Source organism: Penicillium malachiteum (genome assembly GCF_028827825.1).
Source record: "Penicillium malachiteum strain IBT 17515 chromosome Unknown utg000002l:1.0-8849297.0:1.0-8852440.0, whole genome shotgun sequence".
In the NCBI taxonomy this organism is placed as follows: Eukaryota; Fungi; Ascomycota; class Eurotiomycetes; order Eurotiales; family Aspergillaceae; genus Penicillium; species Penicillium malachiteum.
Window position 1 is genome coordinate 359,231 of NW_026643095.1, and position 16,433 is coordinate 375,663.

A 16,433-nucleotide genomic window follows, 5' to 3' on the forward strand; every position below is an offset into this window, starting at 1 on the left:
AGACCGCGCCTTCAATATTCCAATCCACAATTCACAATCGATCGTAAAGGGTGCATAAATACCAAATCGATTGATTGCGCTCTTGTTAAAAACTACTCGCTCCTAAATCACCCGAGAGAGACGCTGTCGCGATGTCTCGATCCGCCGCGGACGCAACGCGGTTTACGGCCACAGGGCCCTACGCCAGCTCCAAGCCTAACGGCCAGCCATACGATCTGCCGGATTTCATGAAGTCGAAGAACAGCACAGCGAAGCCCACGCCAGCACCACAGGCCGGACCCGATGGTACCCCGGAGACACCTAAGCAGAAGGTGGAACGATTGCGAGCACAGGCACGGGCTGCCCGGATGGCTCAGAACTCATCTGGTGTTGATCGATGGATTGAAATTGGACGGAAATTCGCCAACAAGGCCCACAAGGGAATGGTTTACTCTTTGATTCTTGCGTCTGGTATGTATCTAAGCTTGGACCTGACCTCCCCAAGGGACATGTGGGAAACATGACCATGTATCGGGTTTGATGAACATGTGCTACGATATGGTATGCGTATCACCATCTGATACATCGAGCTAATACTGTCTTCTAATTAGGTACCTGCGCTATCCTCACAGCTTACTCCATGGTCTCCCTCACAATGTACAACCGCCGCCAACGCACTCTGTGGATGGAGAAGCAGATTGAGACTCTCAACGAAGCCCGTCTTGCCCAGGCCAGCGGCTACGCGACTGAGGAACAACTCGAGCTTATCAAGAAGGAGGAGATTGGAGAGATTATCAAGCGCAACCGGGAGGAGGAGAAGGCACAGCGCCCATGGGCCAAGGCGAAGCGATTCCTCTTCGAGAAGATGAACACAGAGGATGCTGCTGCTACCGGAGCCCAGACTGCCGTCGCTGTCTCAAATTCAGCAGCTGAGCCTACCAAGGTGGTGGACGCCGCCGAGGCGAAGAAGGCTTTTGAGGCTGCTGCTGCCAAGGCCATGCCTGGTCAGCTGGATGTGATGGCTGAGAATGCTGAGCAAGCTGCGAAGGAGAAGTCCAAGGGTTGGTTCAGCTGGGCCACTGGCCGTTAAAGAGACATGGATTTTAAATTGATAAACAAAAAAGCTCAAGCCAAAAGGTTGCGACCAAGGGTAATTTTGGCTGTCGTATTACCCAACGGCACAGGTCTCAATCCTGGCATATCAGGTATTGTCTTTTCTTTGCATAGCATGTTGTGATGGTCCTATTTCTCCTCGCAGCTTGCTTCCATTGTGGGGTTCCCGGCGTTGTCATTCCTCATTTTCCTATTTCTTCTCCTCCGTGGAGTGTTTTTCTAACAACTGCTGTTTCTTTTTTCCTTTCATCCAAGATCCGAGGGAAGGCCTCCATGTATATTGATGTACAGTACATAGAAAACTCGCACTTTCTCTAGTATAATTTTTGATCTATTTAAACCTTGACACCGTCCAGATGTCTCTTCGATAGCTACTCCTGGAAGACGACGATCTTCTTTCCACCCTTGAAGGCAAGAGTACCAGTTTGTCCTTGCTGTCCATCAACCGAATATTTCCCATCGAATGGTGGAACCAAAGTTCCATTTAGGCCAGACGGTGACTCGATCTCCATCATAATTTTCCCCTCGGTATCATATCCCCAAGCAGCAAGTATCAACCCAGAGGAAGTGGGAACCCGTCCCTGAACCCAATCCGTCTTGAATCCAGGCATGGGCGCAAACAGAAATTCCTGATAGCCTGGCTTGGTAGGTCGGACACCAAGAGCATACTCTGTTAGGAACACTGTTGGATAGCTACCCCAAAAGTGGCTCATACCTGTAAACAGATCCAAACCTGGGTACGTTCCATCTGTACTCTGGAAAGGTACTAGTGTTAGATCATATCAAAGTGCAGGAAAGGATCAGACTTACAATATACTCCCAGTATCCACCAGTGTAATTCCGATCCCGACGCACCATTGGCGCCCACGTCGCATCCAGTAACTCCTGTGCAAGCTCCGTACGATTCGTAATCGCAAGTCCTTCCAGTAAAAAGCTCATATAGTAAGGGTCCACCACACCGGGGGTATCAAAGAATCTCGTCCCATTGATATACCCAGCAGGAACCTTCAAGCTATCAAGCTTCTGGACGAATCGTTCGCGACGCTCTTCAGTGCCAATACCAGCTAGAAGAACTTGTGCAATATCCATAAGATCGTATCCAGAGCCTCCAAGAGTTGCGGTATAGTACCCGCCAGTTTGGTTCCAAAGCCGTGTCTCAATAGCATCTCGGGAAAGTTGAGCTTGACCTTTGTACATATGAGCCGTGACATAATCTCCCAAATACTCTGCCATTGTTGCCATGCGTTCCAATCCTAGAATAAGTGACACCGTATTCGCAGGTCCAAGTGCTTGTCCTTTCTCTCCAGAAAGTGAAGTCCCCAAACTGCCAAACGGTTCACCGAATAACTGTGTACCCAGATCCAGAGCCCGCGAAATCACATAACTGGTACCCATAACCATTTGCGGCCAGAACTCTTCTAAGAATGTATCATTCCCAGAGCGCATCCAGTAGTCGTATATGATTTGCATGAAATCGAAGTTATAGTCGACAACCAACGGATCAACATTCAATGTGCGAATCAGCGTACCCTGCACATCCAAAGGACTGAATAAGGTATTGGCAGGAACTTGGCCCGAGGTAATCTGTCTGGAAAAGGACTGCTGGGCTGGACCCCAGACATATTCTCTTTGATTCGAACTTACCATCACCGCGCGGGCAGACATGATTCTGTCACCAAGCCAGGCGAATCGATCGCGCTTCCCGGAATCAGAACATGTATACTGGTCATTGGTTTGAACACCATATTCGATCAACACGTCTTGAGAAGTCATGGAATTGCTGTACACGGTTTCGTTGTTGCTGTTTAGTGTGGCTTTCACATTCCGGTAGTAGGCGGCTTGATCTTGCCAAGGACCAAAGGCAAAGCCTTTGTAGGCACCACCAGGAATATATGGATTGGGATCACCGAGACCGTATGAACTGATGTTGAAGTGTGCGATTTGATGGTCATCGAGGTATACCGTGCAGGTATCGTCACCCGGGGAGACTGTTTTGATAGTGTGCCAGGTTTTCTCGGTGACATTCTATATGAATTGTTAGAAACTAAAGTTCAACGAGTAGTAAAAGACGTACCATGTTGATAGGAAATTTATCTAGTACGTATCCAGGTAGACTGGTCTGGTTTTGCAGAGACCATCCGCGCCCAAGGACCAACGTATTTGGTGGAACGAGAGATCGATCGATATTTGCGAAGGAACCTTCCGGGTACTCACTCGTGAGAACGACTTGATAAGTGATTAGAAACAGGAATAAAATTCATTGATGATTAGGCGTGTTGGAGACATACAGATAGGACCTGTAGCTTGGATAGCATCAATCTCTGTATCAACACGCCAGCCAGTGCCGCCATAGTCAATCATGGTCTCGAATGATAATGTGTAGTTGACCAGATTGACAACACGGGTAGAGCTTGCCGGTTTTTGCCCACGTACATAGGCACCATTAGATGTGATATCCCATGTTGATGTCTGTGAGTCTGGCGGATAACAAGCCAGTTGCTGTGTGCGAGGCCCCAGTGCCCAAATGTCTGTGTATGTTGAATTGCTCGAAGCAAAATAGCCAGGCACGGAATCCAACTAGATAGTTTCACGAGCTAGTCAGGATCAATTATTATGTGTTTTGAGGGCAACTCACAGGACTTTGGTCAACTGAAGATATGAAACCAGCTTGCCTGATGGTCAGTTTACCCTCATTGACTAGTCTGATAGATTGCCATCGCTGAGAACCCTGGATGAAATATCCTTTTAGTAGTCCGGGCTTGGTGATATTAAACGTTTCAACTCGAAAGGTCGCGCTCAATCCATTTGCAAATGAAAAGGGGCCATCGCCTTTTGGGTTTAATAAGCCTCTATTCAAAGTTGTTAGACCATGTGAGAGCAAAGTGGACTGTTGCATAAAGTGCAGCTTACTCAAAAGCCTCCGTGTATTTGACTTCAATCTGAGGATTTCCCTCGACGGAAGCTATATGAAAGACTGGCTTTCCAGAAATATCCTCACCGTAGTCCACTGAAAGAGGTTCAAATGTTAGATTCAAGTATTCTGATAGTTTGGTAGTGAGTCTCACAAGTATAGGTATCTCCGACACCTTGAAACACCAATGAGTCCGTGGAACTTCCACTCTTGAAAGCACTGCTGATGCCTTTGATCACAGAGACTGGGAAAACATGAACAGGCCCCGTGGAAGATGTGACCTGTTTTTGTTCAGGAATCGACGGCCATGGGACCGACTCGGAGTTCAGTGTTGAGCCCCAAGAGCGTAGGCCTAAGGAGAGGAAGGCAATGGTACCCGTTTTCAGGAACATTATATGATATGTCCTTGAAAAAATACAACATTCTGAAAGAGATCTATACTCCAAATCATCTCCATTTTAAGACTCTACATGACTATAGTTCGGCAATGTGGGCAGTGCCAAGCGCAGTGGACAGTGGGGGATAACAGTGGGGGAGTTGGTTGTTTGGGGGTAGAATCTGGGGCTGCATAAGACCCCACATCATAGTGCATGAAAGTGGCATCTGGGCGCATGGTGGGCGTATCTAGGAGATTGTCATATCTAGCAGCTTTAATTCATCAATTTTGAACAACTGACACTCATATTGACTAGCTTTTCAAATTATGATGTTCCACTGGCAGCTCATTGTTGGGTTATCTCCAAACGTGGTGCATTAGCAATACCAGTTGACTAGCTCGTCCAAGGAATATCATTGAATCATTGATTCCATCGCATACTTCACCCGTCATAAATTTGATTCATCCTCCATACACCAGACTCAAAATATTCAGTTGGAATGTTCCCATGTTAAATGTTGCACGCTCGAACCCCCGTATTTCTTGATCACTCATCAAACTCCACAACCTCGGCCCATATCCACACCTCGGGCGAGTCGGGCCCCCCCGTCACCTATATACGAGCTTCTTTCATCTCTGAATGATCGCATCATCATCGCACCATTCCTGACGAATCAGCCAGTACCTAGACACCATGACAGGAAAAATAGACGCCTACATCGATTGTGGTATGAAATCGCCATCCCTGTATCCATCTGACCCGGCAGGACCCAGTAGCGCATTCTGATACCTGAATTAGTTTCTCCATACTCCTACTTTGCGGTGCTGTATCTGCGACGCAATCGAAAGGCGCTAGAGTCGCATGGTATAGAGGTTGAGTGAGTGATAGCTCTCATTGTCTGTGGATGTACACTGACTAGCCATCTCAGGTTTCACCCCTATTTTCTTAGGTGGTGTGAATGTTGGCTCTGGTATTTCATTCTGAGTCCACTATATCCAAGACAACCTTACTCATAAGTATCTTATTAGGAAACAAGCCGCCATGGACACTCCCAGCCAAGGCATCGTACGGCAAATTCGATTCACAGCGGGCATGTAAATACTTCGGGGTGCCACAAACCAAGACACCGGATTTCTTCCCTATTCTCTCTATCTTGGTAACAAACTTCCAGTCAACACTTATATCTACTTCAGACTAACTCGTATAGCCTCAACGATGTCTGATCTATATCAAAAAGTACTACCCGCGCGAGAAATACGAAAGAACCTTTCTCTCACTATCAGAATGGATGTACCATCAAAACATCGACGTCAGCAAACCAGAGAAATTGGCAGAGCTCCTTAAAAGCCACGACTTCTCAAATGAGGACATCGAGAAGATCTTGGCTGCTGCGTCGAGTCCGGAGTATAAGCAGGCGCTCACTGCGAATACCCAGAAAGCACTAGATCTAGGAGCGTATGGGGCGCCTTGGTTCTGGGTGCGGAATGCGCAGGGACAGGAGGAACCTTTCTTCGGGAGTGATCGGTATGTATCAGAATGCAAGACTTGTTTCATGAGGTGTCAACTGGCTTGAATTGACTAACATCATATCTGTTAGGTTCGCGTACATGTGGCAATACTTGGGTCTTCCTTTCCAGGATATCAGTATCGTTGAGAATGAGAAAGCGAAGCTTTAGAATAGTGTTATGAGATTCAAATTAATTCTGTGAGTTGAAGCAGTATTGCAACCTGGGCAACGTGCATTCCGCGTATATTAAAAGTAGAGCGCACCGCGCGGGACATGCGGGCCGTGCGTACCGCATCACCCGCTCCGCATCTCGGGATAACGGTTAACTAGTAACAATTAGACTACATTGTAGAAGGAACAATTCGGGATCGCAAGGCTGTATGACTCTTTCCTTTCAATCAAACGAATATAAAAAGACTCATCTCCTCCAACTCAATTACATCCATCATCAACATCATCTCAATCCATCGGAAACCCCGGCTAAGATATAAGCCCCGACTTATCGTCACTACCCCACGTCTGCCCCACGATTGAAAGCTTGGATCGCATTTAAAGCCAGACTCATTCGCTCTTCTCAATTCTAACACTCGTGAATATTAAAAACACATCAATTGTACAATAATGTCTGGAGTTCACGTCGCATGGATTGGTCTCGGCAACATTGGCCGAGTAAGTTACCCACATCTAAACTACTATACCACTATCTAACAAAAAACTACAGGGCATGAGTGCCAACATCGCCCAAAAAGGTCCTCAGGCCAGTCTCACTCTGTACAACCGTACAACCTCCCGCGCAATCACACACGCCGAAACCCTTAACCAGCCCGACAAGATCAAAGTCGCAACCACCCTCCCCGAAGCAATCGCAAATGCCGATATCGTCTTCACTTGTGTAGGTGACGACGCCGCATTGGACGCAATTACCTCTGGAATCCTGGCCGATAGCACGGATCTTTCTCAAAAGACCTTCGTCGACTGCTCAACCGTGCACCCGGACACATCACGACGCACCGAGAGTGCATACGCTGCACGTGGAGCTGGATTCGTTGCTAGCCCGGTATTCGGGGCACCGAACATGGCTGATATCGGCCAACTAATTATCGTCCCCGCTGGTAAACAGGCATCCATTGCGAAGGCACGACCATTCTATGAGGGTGTTACTGCATCGCGAACAATTGATCTTTCCTCTGGAACTGGAGAAGATATTGATGTTGGACGTGCGACTACTATGAAGGTTATCGGAAACACATTTATTCTGAACACTGTTGGTGTTCTCGCTGAGGCACTCACTGCTGCTGAGACTACTGGTCTTGGTGTTGGTCCTCTTAAGGAGTGGTTGGATGTTTTTGCTCCGGGACCTTTTGCTAAGTATGCGGGTCGTATGGTTACTGGTGATTATTATCTCCGTGATGAGCCTCTTTTCGCGGTTGATCTTGCTAGAAAGGATCTTCGTCATGCTTCTGGAATTGCCAAGGAGGCTGGTCAGCGTATGAGGAATGTGGAGGTTACGGATCACTTCCTTAGTATTGTTAAGGAGGAGATGGGTGAGAAGGGAGATATTGCGGGTGTTTATGGAGCGATTCGCAAGGAGGCTGGATTGGAGTATGGTAACCAGAAGTGAGCTTCATGATTTTGTTTATATCTAGTTATTCTTTATTATTACTGTGAAAACTTCAAGGTTGAATATAGTTGATGGTAATGCCATTTCATTTTGTTATCAAACTCTTCTCCCGTCTTATATGGAGCGCCGTAGCAAGGTGAGCTTTGTGTGTATTTACACACGGTACTAAAAAATCATTATCTAAAATACATACAAGCCATTAAATTAAACTTGGCTTCTTTTTTCTTGTTGGACAAGATTAAGTTTCCATTCTGGACCGAGAGCTTACTGCTGCTCCTCGGCAATCTCAACACCGTCGTGGTGCTGGTGCTCGCCAACACCGCTCTCAGCGGGCTTGGGCTCGTGAGGAGCGTGGATATCGGCGATGATACCCTCAGGGGCAACCCAGCTGGCGGACTTCCAGGGCTTGACCTGCAGGACGTACATGGTGTCAACCTCCTCAAGAGTGCGACCCTGGGTCTCGTTGACGAAGAAGAAGACAACCAGGACGGCGGCGAAACAGCAGGCAGCAAAGACGTAACCGTAACGGTAGTCAATGGCGCTGGAGATGAAGGGAGTGAAGAAGGAGATGAGGAAGTTCCAGGTCCAGTTGGCGGCGGTGGCGACACCCATGCAGGTAGCACGGTAGCGGAAGGGGTACATCTCACCACAGATGGCCCAAACGATGGGACCCCAGGTGGTGGCGAAACCGACAATGAAGAAGCAGGTGAAGACGATCATGACAACACCAGCGGAGTGGTTGGTGGGGTCAGCGTTGAGGATCTCGTGACCAACAGAGGCCCAGATCAAGAAGCAGACGAACATCCAGGCACCACCAGCCATCAGACAGTTGCGACGACCGTAGTGCTCAACGATGTACAGACCGGGCAGGGTCATACCGAAGTTGACAGCACCCAGGATGATGGAGGTAACGAAGGAGTTGCTGATACCGATACCGTTGAAGATGGAAGTACCGTAGTAGAAGATGAAGTTGGCACCAGTCAGCTGCTGCAGGGACTGCAGAGCAATACCAAGCATGGTACGGTAGAACATGCGGGGACCGGTGAGGATCTCGTGCCAGGGAGCAACACCAACGGCGTTCTCCTCATCAAGCTTCTGCTTCATATCGGCCATCTCCTGAGCAACAACACGGTGGTTCTCGGGAACACCGTAAAGCTTAGCCATGACCTCACGGGCCTCCTCGACACGACCTTGGCGGTAAGAGAAACGGGGGGACTCGGGCAGGAAAAGGGTACCAACACCCAGGATCAGGGGCCAGGCGAAACCGATACCCATGGTGATGCGCCACGAGCCAGTGGAGTGGGTCATCTTGGAGGTACCGAAGTTGACGATGTAGGAGATGAAGATACCGAAGGCGACGAACAACTGGAAGGCGCTGACCATAGCACCACGGACCTGGCGAGGAGCGGACTCGGACTGGTACATGGGGACGACGCTAGAAAGAGCACCGACACCCAGACCCATGACCCAACGACCCATAGCAACCTGTGCCCACTTATCGGTGGCGGCAATCTGCACAATGATACCAACCATGTTGATAACAGCCCAGAAGGAGATGGAGTACTTGCGGCCAATACGGTCAGCCATGGGAGCAGCGACGAGGGCACCGATCATAGTTCCGATAGAGAGCTACAGAAGAATAAAAGAGTTAGCTCCCTGTTATCTATCACATGTTGTATTGTTGGATGTGGCAGAACCTACCAGACCAACGATGAGACCGTTGCGAACGTTGCTGAAGGCGTAGGTATCAGTGGCGGCGTCGTACTCAGCGAAACGCATCTTGAAGTCAGTCATAGAAGTGAAACCCGAGATTTGACCTAAACTTCGAGTTAGCCATCTAGAGCTACGTGATTCAAAGCTGTTGTGAAACCTTACCAGTGGAGTAACCAAAGATGAAACCACCCATGGAGACACACAGACCAAGGATGAAGGAACGCCATGTCAAGTACTTGACAGGGCTTTCATCGATGATAGTGGTATCCTTCTCAGCAGTGGAGTCAGCACGAGATGGGGTAGGTGCCTGAGAGGAGAACTGAGAGGTCTCTGGCGCCTCAGAAGAGGGCTTGACCTTGGAGATGAGGTTGTTAAGACCCATTGTGAGATGAACCTATCCAGGCAAGGTAAAAGCTGGATATGGAATGAAGAAAGAAAAAGGAAAACAAAGGGGGGAAGAGGAAAAGTCATGAACTAAATAGAATCCATCAAGAGAGACTGGGTCTCTCCCCTTGGGGTACCATGGCAAAGCCAAATGGGGGCCCGGATCTCGTCCCACGTTTGGAACCGGAATAGAGCGGAGGAAATTTCGCATTTGTCTCCATGGGCATAACTCCATACTATTTGGAGGGTTCCTGGGGTGGAGAAGGTGGAGTAGGAAGTAAATTCAAGCGGGATTGTCCACGTGAGTGAGGTTGCAAACGGGGAAAGAGAGAGACTATTACGGATACATACAGAGTGCAGTTAGAACTGTATGCATCGTTGATTGTTTGATTACTATTATTATGATCCTAGAACATTCTCTGTTTCATGTTTGGATATCAATTACTATTCTAACTCATGTCTTATGACCATTTCATTGTGTTTTCCTGCATGCATCCAATTCTGGGGTGCACATTCCAGTGTGCACCCGATCTAGGGATAGGATCTGGAAGCGTTGGTATGTCATTACCCCAATAGCCGAGTTGCCTTGCCACCTTCTAGAAAACTACGTAGATGAGTTAACTGGGTCTTCAAACAACGAATGAGATTGTGGTGCCTGGTCGAGGAACGGATCGAGTCCGTGAGACCACCAAGGCCAAGGCACCATGGGCAGGATCGGCTGATGTTGATGACGGCAGAGACGAGAAAAAATTGGGTACTGAAAAAAATATTTTATTAAAAAACGTAAACACCTCATATAAACACCTCATAGAAGCGTCATCACTAAATGAACTAAAACCGTTAGGGTTATAGTAGACTCCAATAGTTCAAATTAGGGCTTAAGGGACTTTGTTTACATCTCATGCCAACTTGAATATCATGATTGAATTATGTTGTTAATTAAACTTGGAATATATTTTGAATTGACTTCAAGTTGAAAGTTTTTCCATTAGCTATACTGCTCTAAAGAAAACTCTGATGTCTAGGAAAGAGAAAAAAAAATTCAGATGAAGTCTGATGTGGGTCGACGTGGATTCAAAGGGTGGCGCCCGAGCCAGCTCCCGAGGTCTCAGGTACCGGCGATCGCTCAAAGGTTATGAACACCCTGAAACCATCATTCTTAATATCAAGTACAAGGGAGAAAAAGTCTACAAAATCAGTTGGGCATTCGTCTAGATTATATGCATCTTGAATAATCTCGGTGAAGCCACCAAAATAGCCTTATCTCTTGAACACTAAGTGAAGCACCAAAAATACTGATATGATCTTCGGTGTAGTTCGAGACAGACCCACCCTTCGGTGAAATAGGTACATACTGAAGCTTCGGTCGACTTCCGTGCAAGTTTCCGATCTGTTGAGCTTTTCATGGCCCCCACTATAGCCCAATCGGCACACCGAGTCTGTTGCTGCATCCCGACGCCGAACGGACTCGGGATTGATGCCGTATAGGATTAAGTGCAAGGCAGCTTGCATCCAGCAAAATCACAAGGCAAGCTGACTGTTTATGGATATAGTATTTCGGTATCGCTTACATATCAACAAATAGTCACATTTGACTATTTGTTTTCTTTCCTCTTATTAGTGAATGTCTGAAAGCAGATACAAAGTGCACTCGGCATCCCGAGTACGGGATCGACCAAAGTGGAACATCAAGACGGATCCGGCGTTTAAATTTTCGTGACCCACTCAAAGAGCCCTTCCGTTATCTACGGTGACTACATTAGGAATGGTTTTGACGAAAATAAGAATAGATTGGAAAAAAAAAATGAAAATCTAGATGTATGAAAATCTAGTAAAAATTGCAAAAAGGCAAAAAAGGGGTGATAGTGGATCAAACTTGAATCCTCCTTCCTAGATCATATAGCACAATCAATTGCAGACGAATCAATCAGGATTCAGACCAATCGCTGAATTATCGGATTATTGCTCAATTGGGTTGCTCCTCATGCTCAACAGTCTCATGAAATTTCTTGCATGCGTGCAAGGTCCCGGCATATGCAAGCCATGTCCAGTCCTCTTTACAACAAGTTGAATATCCGACCCTGGAATAGAAATCCTAGTATGAATATTGATATTGACTATGGCATTGTTATGTAGGTGCCTGCACTAGAGTATCATGAAAACTTGCTAAATTTCCATGGGACAAAACAAAAAAATAAATAATAAATCTGATAATATTAGAAAATATAAGAAAATTTTGAATTATTTCGTAAGCGTTTAAGCGTTTGACTCTTTGGCCGGAAATGGCAATAACTACGAAGATCAGTCTCCAATCTTCTACTGAGGTTGACGCAGCAGGAAGTCTCCCAGATGGGGTGAAGATAGTACATATTAACTATCATAAGATGTAGTAGCATCTATGCTGCAGCTGCAGGCCCTCAACTTCAACTTATGAAATTCAATATCGCTATCTCCCTACTCAATACTCATTTAATACTCCATTATTTCAAGTTTGCATTGGTTGCTAGTTGCAGACTCAAAGTTACATTAAATCCACGGATCTTTTATCTAGTACTTTTGTCTCAGTAAAATTGAAGCAAACATTGAAGAATTGGATTTGGGGGAAGCATCTCTTCTCTAAGATCAGGAATTCAGAAACCAGAGTAGCCCCAAGAGTGCCACTATCTCCATGTCTTGTTCGAACTTCAAGTTGGAAGCCTATATGAACTTGAATGTACAGTTGTAGACATCAATGTCCTAGACACCATTGGTATCCACCGTGACACTCACAAACAAGAATCTCTTCCAGTCACACAAAACTGCTGGAATTGTCATACGAGCCCCGGGATACGAAGTACATGTTCGGCAATCTTGGAAATATGGGGCAAGATGTGTGACGTTCACCCCGAGTCGGGAAGAGTCGGCCTCTTTAGAGACTTGGAGTACAATAATGTATAACAATTAATTAATTATGCAGGCCATAAACGCATAGACCATGCAGATCCCCAGCTCCCCTGATCCCAGCATGATATGGCCTCGCTGAAATATCCGAGATACAAACATAGTGGGGACACATTTGTTTGTTCTCGATCCATATGTCACGGTCCAGATGATACGTCATTTGAATCCTGATCTTATGGCCCTGGGTGTGGAGGATATTTGTGGAGTGTGGAGAGACTGGCACTGGCAGTCACCGGTGAGCAGCCTAGGCCTCCAGTGACAGCGATGGTCGCCATACTTGCCCAGATGGGTATTAAACTTAGATATGCATTAACTGAATGCTCCAAGATTTCTAAGAAAGGTTGGAAGTATGTCTTTCCTAGCTTTCCCAAAAGTAACCCTGGAGTACATGAGTAGGTAGGTCCATGCACCTTGGTCCAGGGCTGTCAAGGCATTGTTAGGCACTTGGGCGTGTCAGCGTGCATTTCAGGGTCAACTCTTAGAACTTCCAAGGTTGAACCTTGGCCACCCATGAGATTGCACTCGAACTTCTATCAGTGAAAAGAACTCACATGAATATGGGAAATATTCAAAGGGTTCATCATGACCATTCATACTCATACTGGCAGACTGGTCCAGCTTAATATTTCCTCCCTGCTTTTTTTCTAAGTTCAAATTAGTGCTGGTAGTATTTAGTACCTGTAATAGTAGTAGTAGGTAGTAGTAGTGCATGGATGTACATAGGACTCGGAGCATCCATGTCATATATGCTAACCTGAAATACCATGTACATAGTTTGTACTAGCGCTTGAGGACAGTGTCCACTGGCAGCACTTGAGGTGGAGATGCTACTAAAAGTACCACCTGCAAACCAGTACTTAAGGGTCTGGGCTTTACTAAAACTTGAAGGACTATACGAAAACTTGAATCAAGATATGAATCCTCATCTGTATTTGGTATATGCAACATCATCGCGTCAAGAACTTTTGGTCCTATTGACTGGGAGAACAACCCCCACAACCTTGAAATCATAAAGCTGTTCATCCGCAAGTGGAAGATGGGAAATCCCGTCCAATAAACAGGATGAATCAGATCATCTAACAAAAAAGGGGAGAAAAAACGAGAAAATCAAACAGAAATGAAATGATTTTGAAAAACACAAACGCCCGACACCATTGTGCACCCGGTAAAGAAACCAATCGAAGATGATTATGAAAGGGTCTCGTTTCGGAGCCTGTATATGTAAAGGCTTGGAAGGTGATTCCCTTAACGACGCTGGGTCTTGCCGATAGTACGCTTTCCGGTATACTGTATACAGGGTTAGTATATATATAAACAATGCCAATAAAAGGGAAAAGATAAAACATACCAAATGCTTGGGCAGAGAAGCGGTGGTGTGACGATCGGCCTCACCCTGTCGGGCCATGCGGTTCATCTTCTTCTGTCCCAGCTTGAACAGACGGTCAGCCTTAGTACGGGCAGTCTCGTCAGTGACACCATCGTTACGACGATCAGTAGCAGCCTGGCTACGAGCACGGCTCTTAGCACGGGCAATGGCCTGGCGAGGATCATCCAGATCCATAGCGTCATCATCATCACCAGCAGGCTCGGAGCGAGTAGGAGCACGTCCGCGGCTCTGGGAGCGAGCACGAGAACCAGCAGCATCGACATCGTAACCAGCGGAGTCGAGACCACGCTCCATCTCGGAGAGCTTCTTCGACTTGGCGCTGCGGGGAATTTGAGCACGGTTCTTGAGGGACTTGCGCATCTTGGCCTCGTTGCGCATAAGCACACGCTTCTCGCGGATCAGATCCGCCTTCATACGGGTATCGGCGTCCTCGGCATCCTCGACGCTCTCGTCGGAGTCGTAGTAACCATCGGCCTCGAGCTTCTCCTCTTCCTCCTCCAGAGCAGCCAGCTTGGTCTCGATATCCGGGTCCACAAAGTCGTAGATGTTCTTTCCGTTCCAGACCTCGGGGATCTTGTCGTGGTTCCAGTCGGCATTGGCCAATGTGTAGTCGCGCTGCATATCGAAGCTGTAAACACCAGCACCACCGTTCTCCTCCTCCAGGTCGCGCTCCAGTCTCCGGCGGTTGGGGTCGTTCTTGTCGTATTTCTTGAGGTCCTTGACGGCCTCGGGAATGAAGGACTCGCGCACACCACCCATGGGCTGGGCAACGTGGATACGGGCAAGGACATCGCCCAGGCGACCGCTGGGGTTGGCAGCGGTTGAGCTGGACTTCAGCTTCTGCGAGACACGCTCAGCAAGGAGCTTGTCACAGGCGGCGTTCTTGACAGCAGTGACACCCTCGGTGGTGGTGCAAGAAGCCTGCAGCATCTCAACATCGCCGGACTTGAGAATCTCCTGCAGCTGTTCCTGCTGCTCGGGGTCCAGATCCTCAGGACGACGAACATCAATCTTGTTCACAATAATGTAAACGATCTTGTTAGCGAAGAGGGGCTTGATGCTGTGGTAAAGCTTGATCTGGTCGGCAACGGAGTAACCACACTGCTCGGAAAGATCCATGAAGTACAGAATGGCGGAACGCAAATGAGCAACTGCGGTAATGGACTGCATTTCAATGGTGTTCATCTCCTCCAGGGGGTGGTCGAGAATACCGGGGGTATCAATGGCCTGGAAACGCAGGTACTTGTAGTCGAAGTGACCGACGAACAGAGACTTGGTGGTGAAAGCGTAAGGCTGAACATCGACGTCGGCGCGGGTGATGCTGCGCAGGAAGCTGGACTTTCCGACGTTGGGGTAACCGCAGATCAGGAGAGTGCGGGTGTTGGGGTCAATCGAGGGCAGACGACCCAAGTGCTGACGGACCTGCTCCAGGTAGACAAGGGGGTCCTTGAGACGGCGACAAATGGTGGCCATACGACCGAGCGCAGCGCGCTTCAGCTGCTTGCACTGGAACAGAGATTGCGCATACTTGATAAGACGGACATAATCGCGGGAAACGGTTTCAATCAGATGCTTGGCGGTTGAAACCTGACCGAGGGCAATGCGGAAGTGGTCGGCATCATAGAGGGTGTTCATCAAATCCTTGTCTGATGACGGGTTAGATGGTTAAGTCGGGTGTTTCAGCGAAGAATCACTTACGGAAAGGGTGAATGTCCTGCAGACGGGGGAATCCATCGAGAATGGCCTGGAACTTCTCACAGAAGGTCTCCTGGGTGTACTTGACCTTACGAGTGTAGAATCCTAACAGAAAAAAAATTTGATCAGCGATGTTGCTTTATCAATAACCGCGATAACATTTTTTTTGTTGCGATCGCCACCCAAAAAAAAATAACAAGTCTTCGGTCGGACTTATTTGAACGGTATAAGGGAGGGAGAAGTACCTCTGATACGGCTGATTTTGAAACCAGCACGAATCTGAGTGGGCAATTGTCGCTGAGTACGGCTCAGGACAATATCCAGGAATTCCTGGTGGGTGGGCACAGGCGCAATCTAGCGGTGAAAACCAGTCAGCAGGTGAAATTTGAGGAAGGCTTCAAAAGGTGAAAGTGAGGCGATAAGCAAGAAACATACATCCTTCCACGTCGTCTTCATGATGGGCCACAGGAGTCAAGAATTACTGCAGTGACTCTAGAGTGGAAGATTGTTTGAATCTTCCTCCCCGAAAATTTTGGTCGGGATATTTTTCTGCCGGGCGGTGAACTAATGCGGGGACCAGGATTGGATACGATAACCGAGACTTTTTATGCTTGTAGATAGAAGAATTTACATTAATAGAAGATGATTTAAAAGGATTTAAAAGGATTGAGGAAGATAATCTTTTTCATATACATCGCATTGAAACTATGGTACACAAAACCTTGTGACCGTCGTAGGGAAGATAACCCCTTGGTTATCCTGAAGGTCCGTAAAGACTTTAAGCCCATCACAATCCCACCCCAGTA

At 47.4% G+C, this 16,433-nt stretch overlaps 6 protein-coding genes across 6 annotated transcripts; 3 read left to right on the top strand and 3 right to left on the bottom strand.

Annotated features, from left to right (window-relative positions):
• Positions 1-131: 131 nt before the first annotated feature.
• On the top strand, positions 132-1,069 carry N7483_003187 (cytochrome c oxidase assembly protein COX14; the record flags this gene model as incomplete). Its single annotated transcript, XM_057086624.1, has 2 exons — positions 132-450; positions 591-1,069. The coding sequence occupies 2 exons, from the start codon at positions 132-134 to the stop codon at positions 1,067-1,069; spliced, it is 798 nt and encodes a 265-aa protein (XP_056946453.1).
• Positions 1,070-1,463: 394 nt separating this feature from the next.
• N7483_003188 (Six-hairpin glycosidase-like protein) lies at positions 1,464-4,395 on the bottom strand (the record flags this gene model as incomplete). The annotated part of the gene is made up of 7 exons (XM_057086625.1): positions 1,464-1,847; positions 1,903-3,117; positions 3,167-3,318; positions 3,381-3,669; positions 3,728-3,941; positions 4,003-4,099; positions 4,158-4,395. 7 exons carry the CDS (start codon positions 4,393-4,395, stop codon positions 1,464-1,466), a joined length of 2,589 nt encoding a protein of 862 aa, XP_056946454.1.
• Positions 4,396-5,073: 678 nt separating this feature from the next.
• N7483_003189 (putative DSBA family oxidoreductase) lies at positions 5,074-6,056 on the top strand (the record flags this gene model as incomplete). Its single annotated transcript, XM_057086626.1, has 6 exons — positions 5,074-5,107; positions 5,179-5,244; positions 5,309-5,350; positions 5,409-5,536; positions 5,588-5,904; positions 5,978-6,056. The coding sequence occupies 6 exons, from the start codon at positions 5,074-5,076 to the stop codon at positions 6,054-6,056; spliced, it is 666 nt and encodes a 221-aa protein (XP_056946455.1).
• Positions 6,057-6,508: 452 nt separating this feature from the next.
• On the top strand, positions 6,509-7,508 carry N7483_003190 (NAD(P)-dependent oxidoreductase; the record flags this gene model as incomplete). The annotated part of the gene is made up of 2 exons (XM_057086627.1): positions 6,509-6,556; positions 6,609-7,508. 2 exons carry the CDS (start codon positions 6,509-6,511, stop codon positions 7,506-7,508), a joined length of 948 nt encoding a protein of 315 aa, XP_056946456.1.
• Positions 7,509-7,772: 264 nt separating this feature from the next.
• Positions 7,773-9,603, bottom strand: N7483_003191 (sugar porter family MFS transporter; the record flags this gene model as incomplete). Its single annotated transcript, XM_057086628.1, has 3 exons — positions 7,773-9,137; positions 9,210-9,325; positions 9,384-9,603. 3 exons carry the CDS (start codon positions 9,601-9,603, stop codon positions 7,773-7,775), a joined length of 1,701 nt encoding a protein of 566 aa, XP_056946457.1.
• Positions 9,604-13,790: 4,187 nt separating this feature from the next.
• On the bottom strand, positions 13,791-16,083 carry N7483_003192 (putative GTPase NOG1; the record flags this gene model as incomplete). Its single annotated transcript, XM_057086629.1, has 5 exons — positions 13,791-13,832; positions 13,894-15,578; positions 15,631-15,732; positions 15,873-15,981; positions 16,063-16,083. The coding sequence occupies 5 exons, from the start codon at positions 16,081-16,083 to the stop codon at positions 13,791-13,793; spliced, it is 1,959 nt and encodes a 652-aa protein (XP_056946458.1).
• Positions 16,084-16,433: the final 350 nt, after the last annotated feature.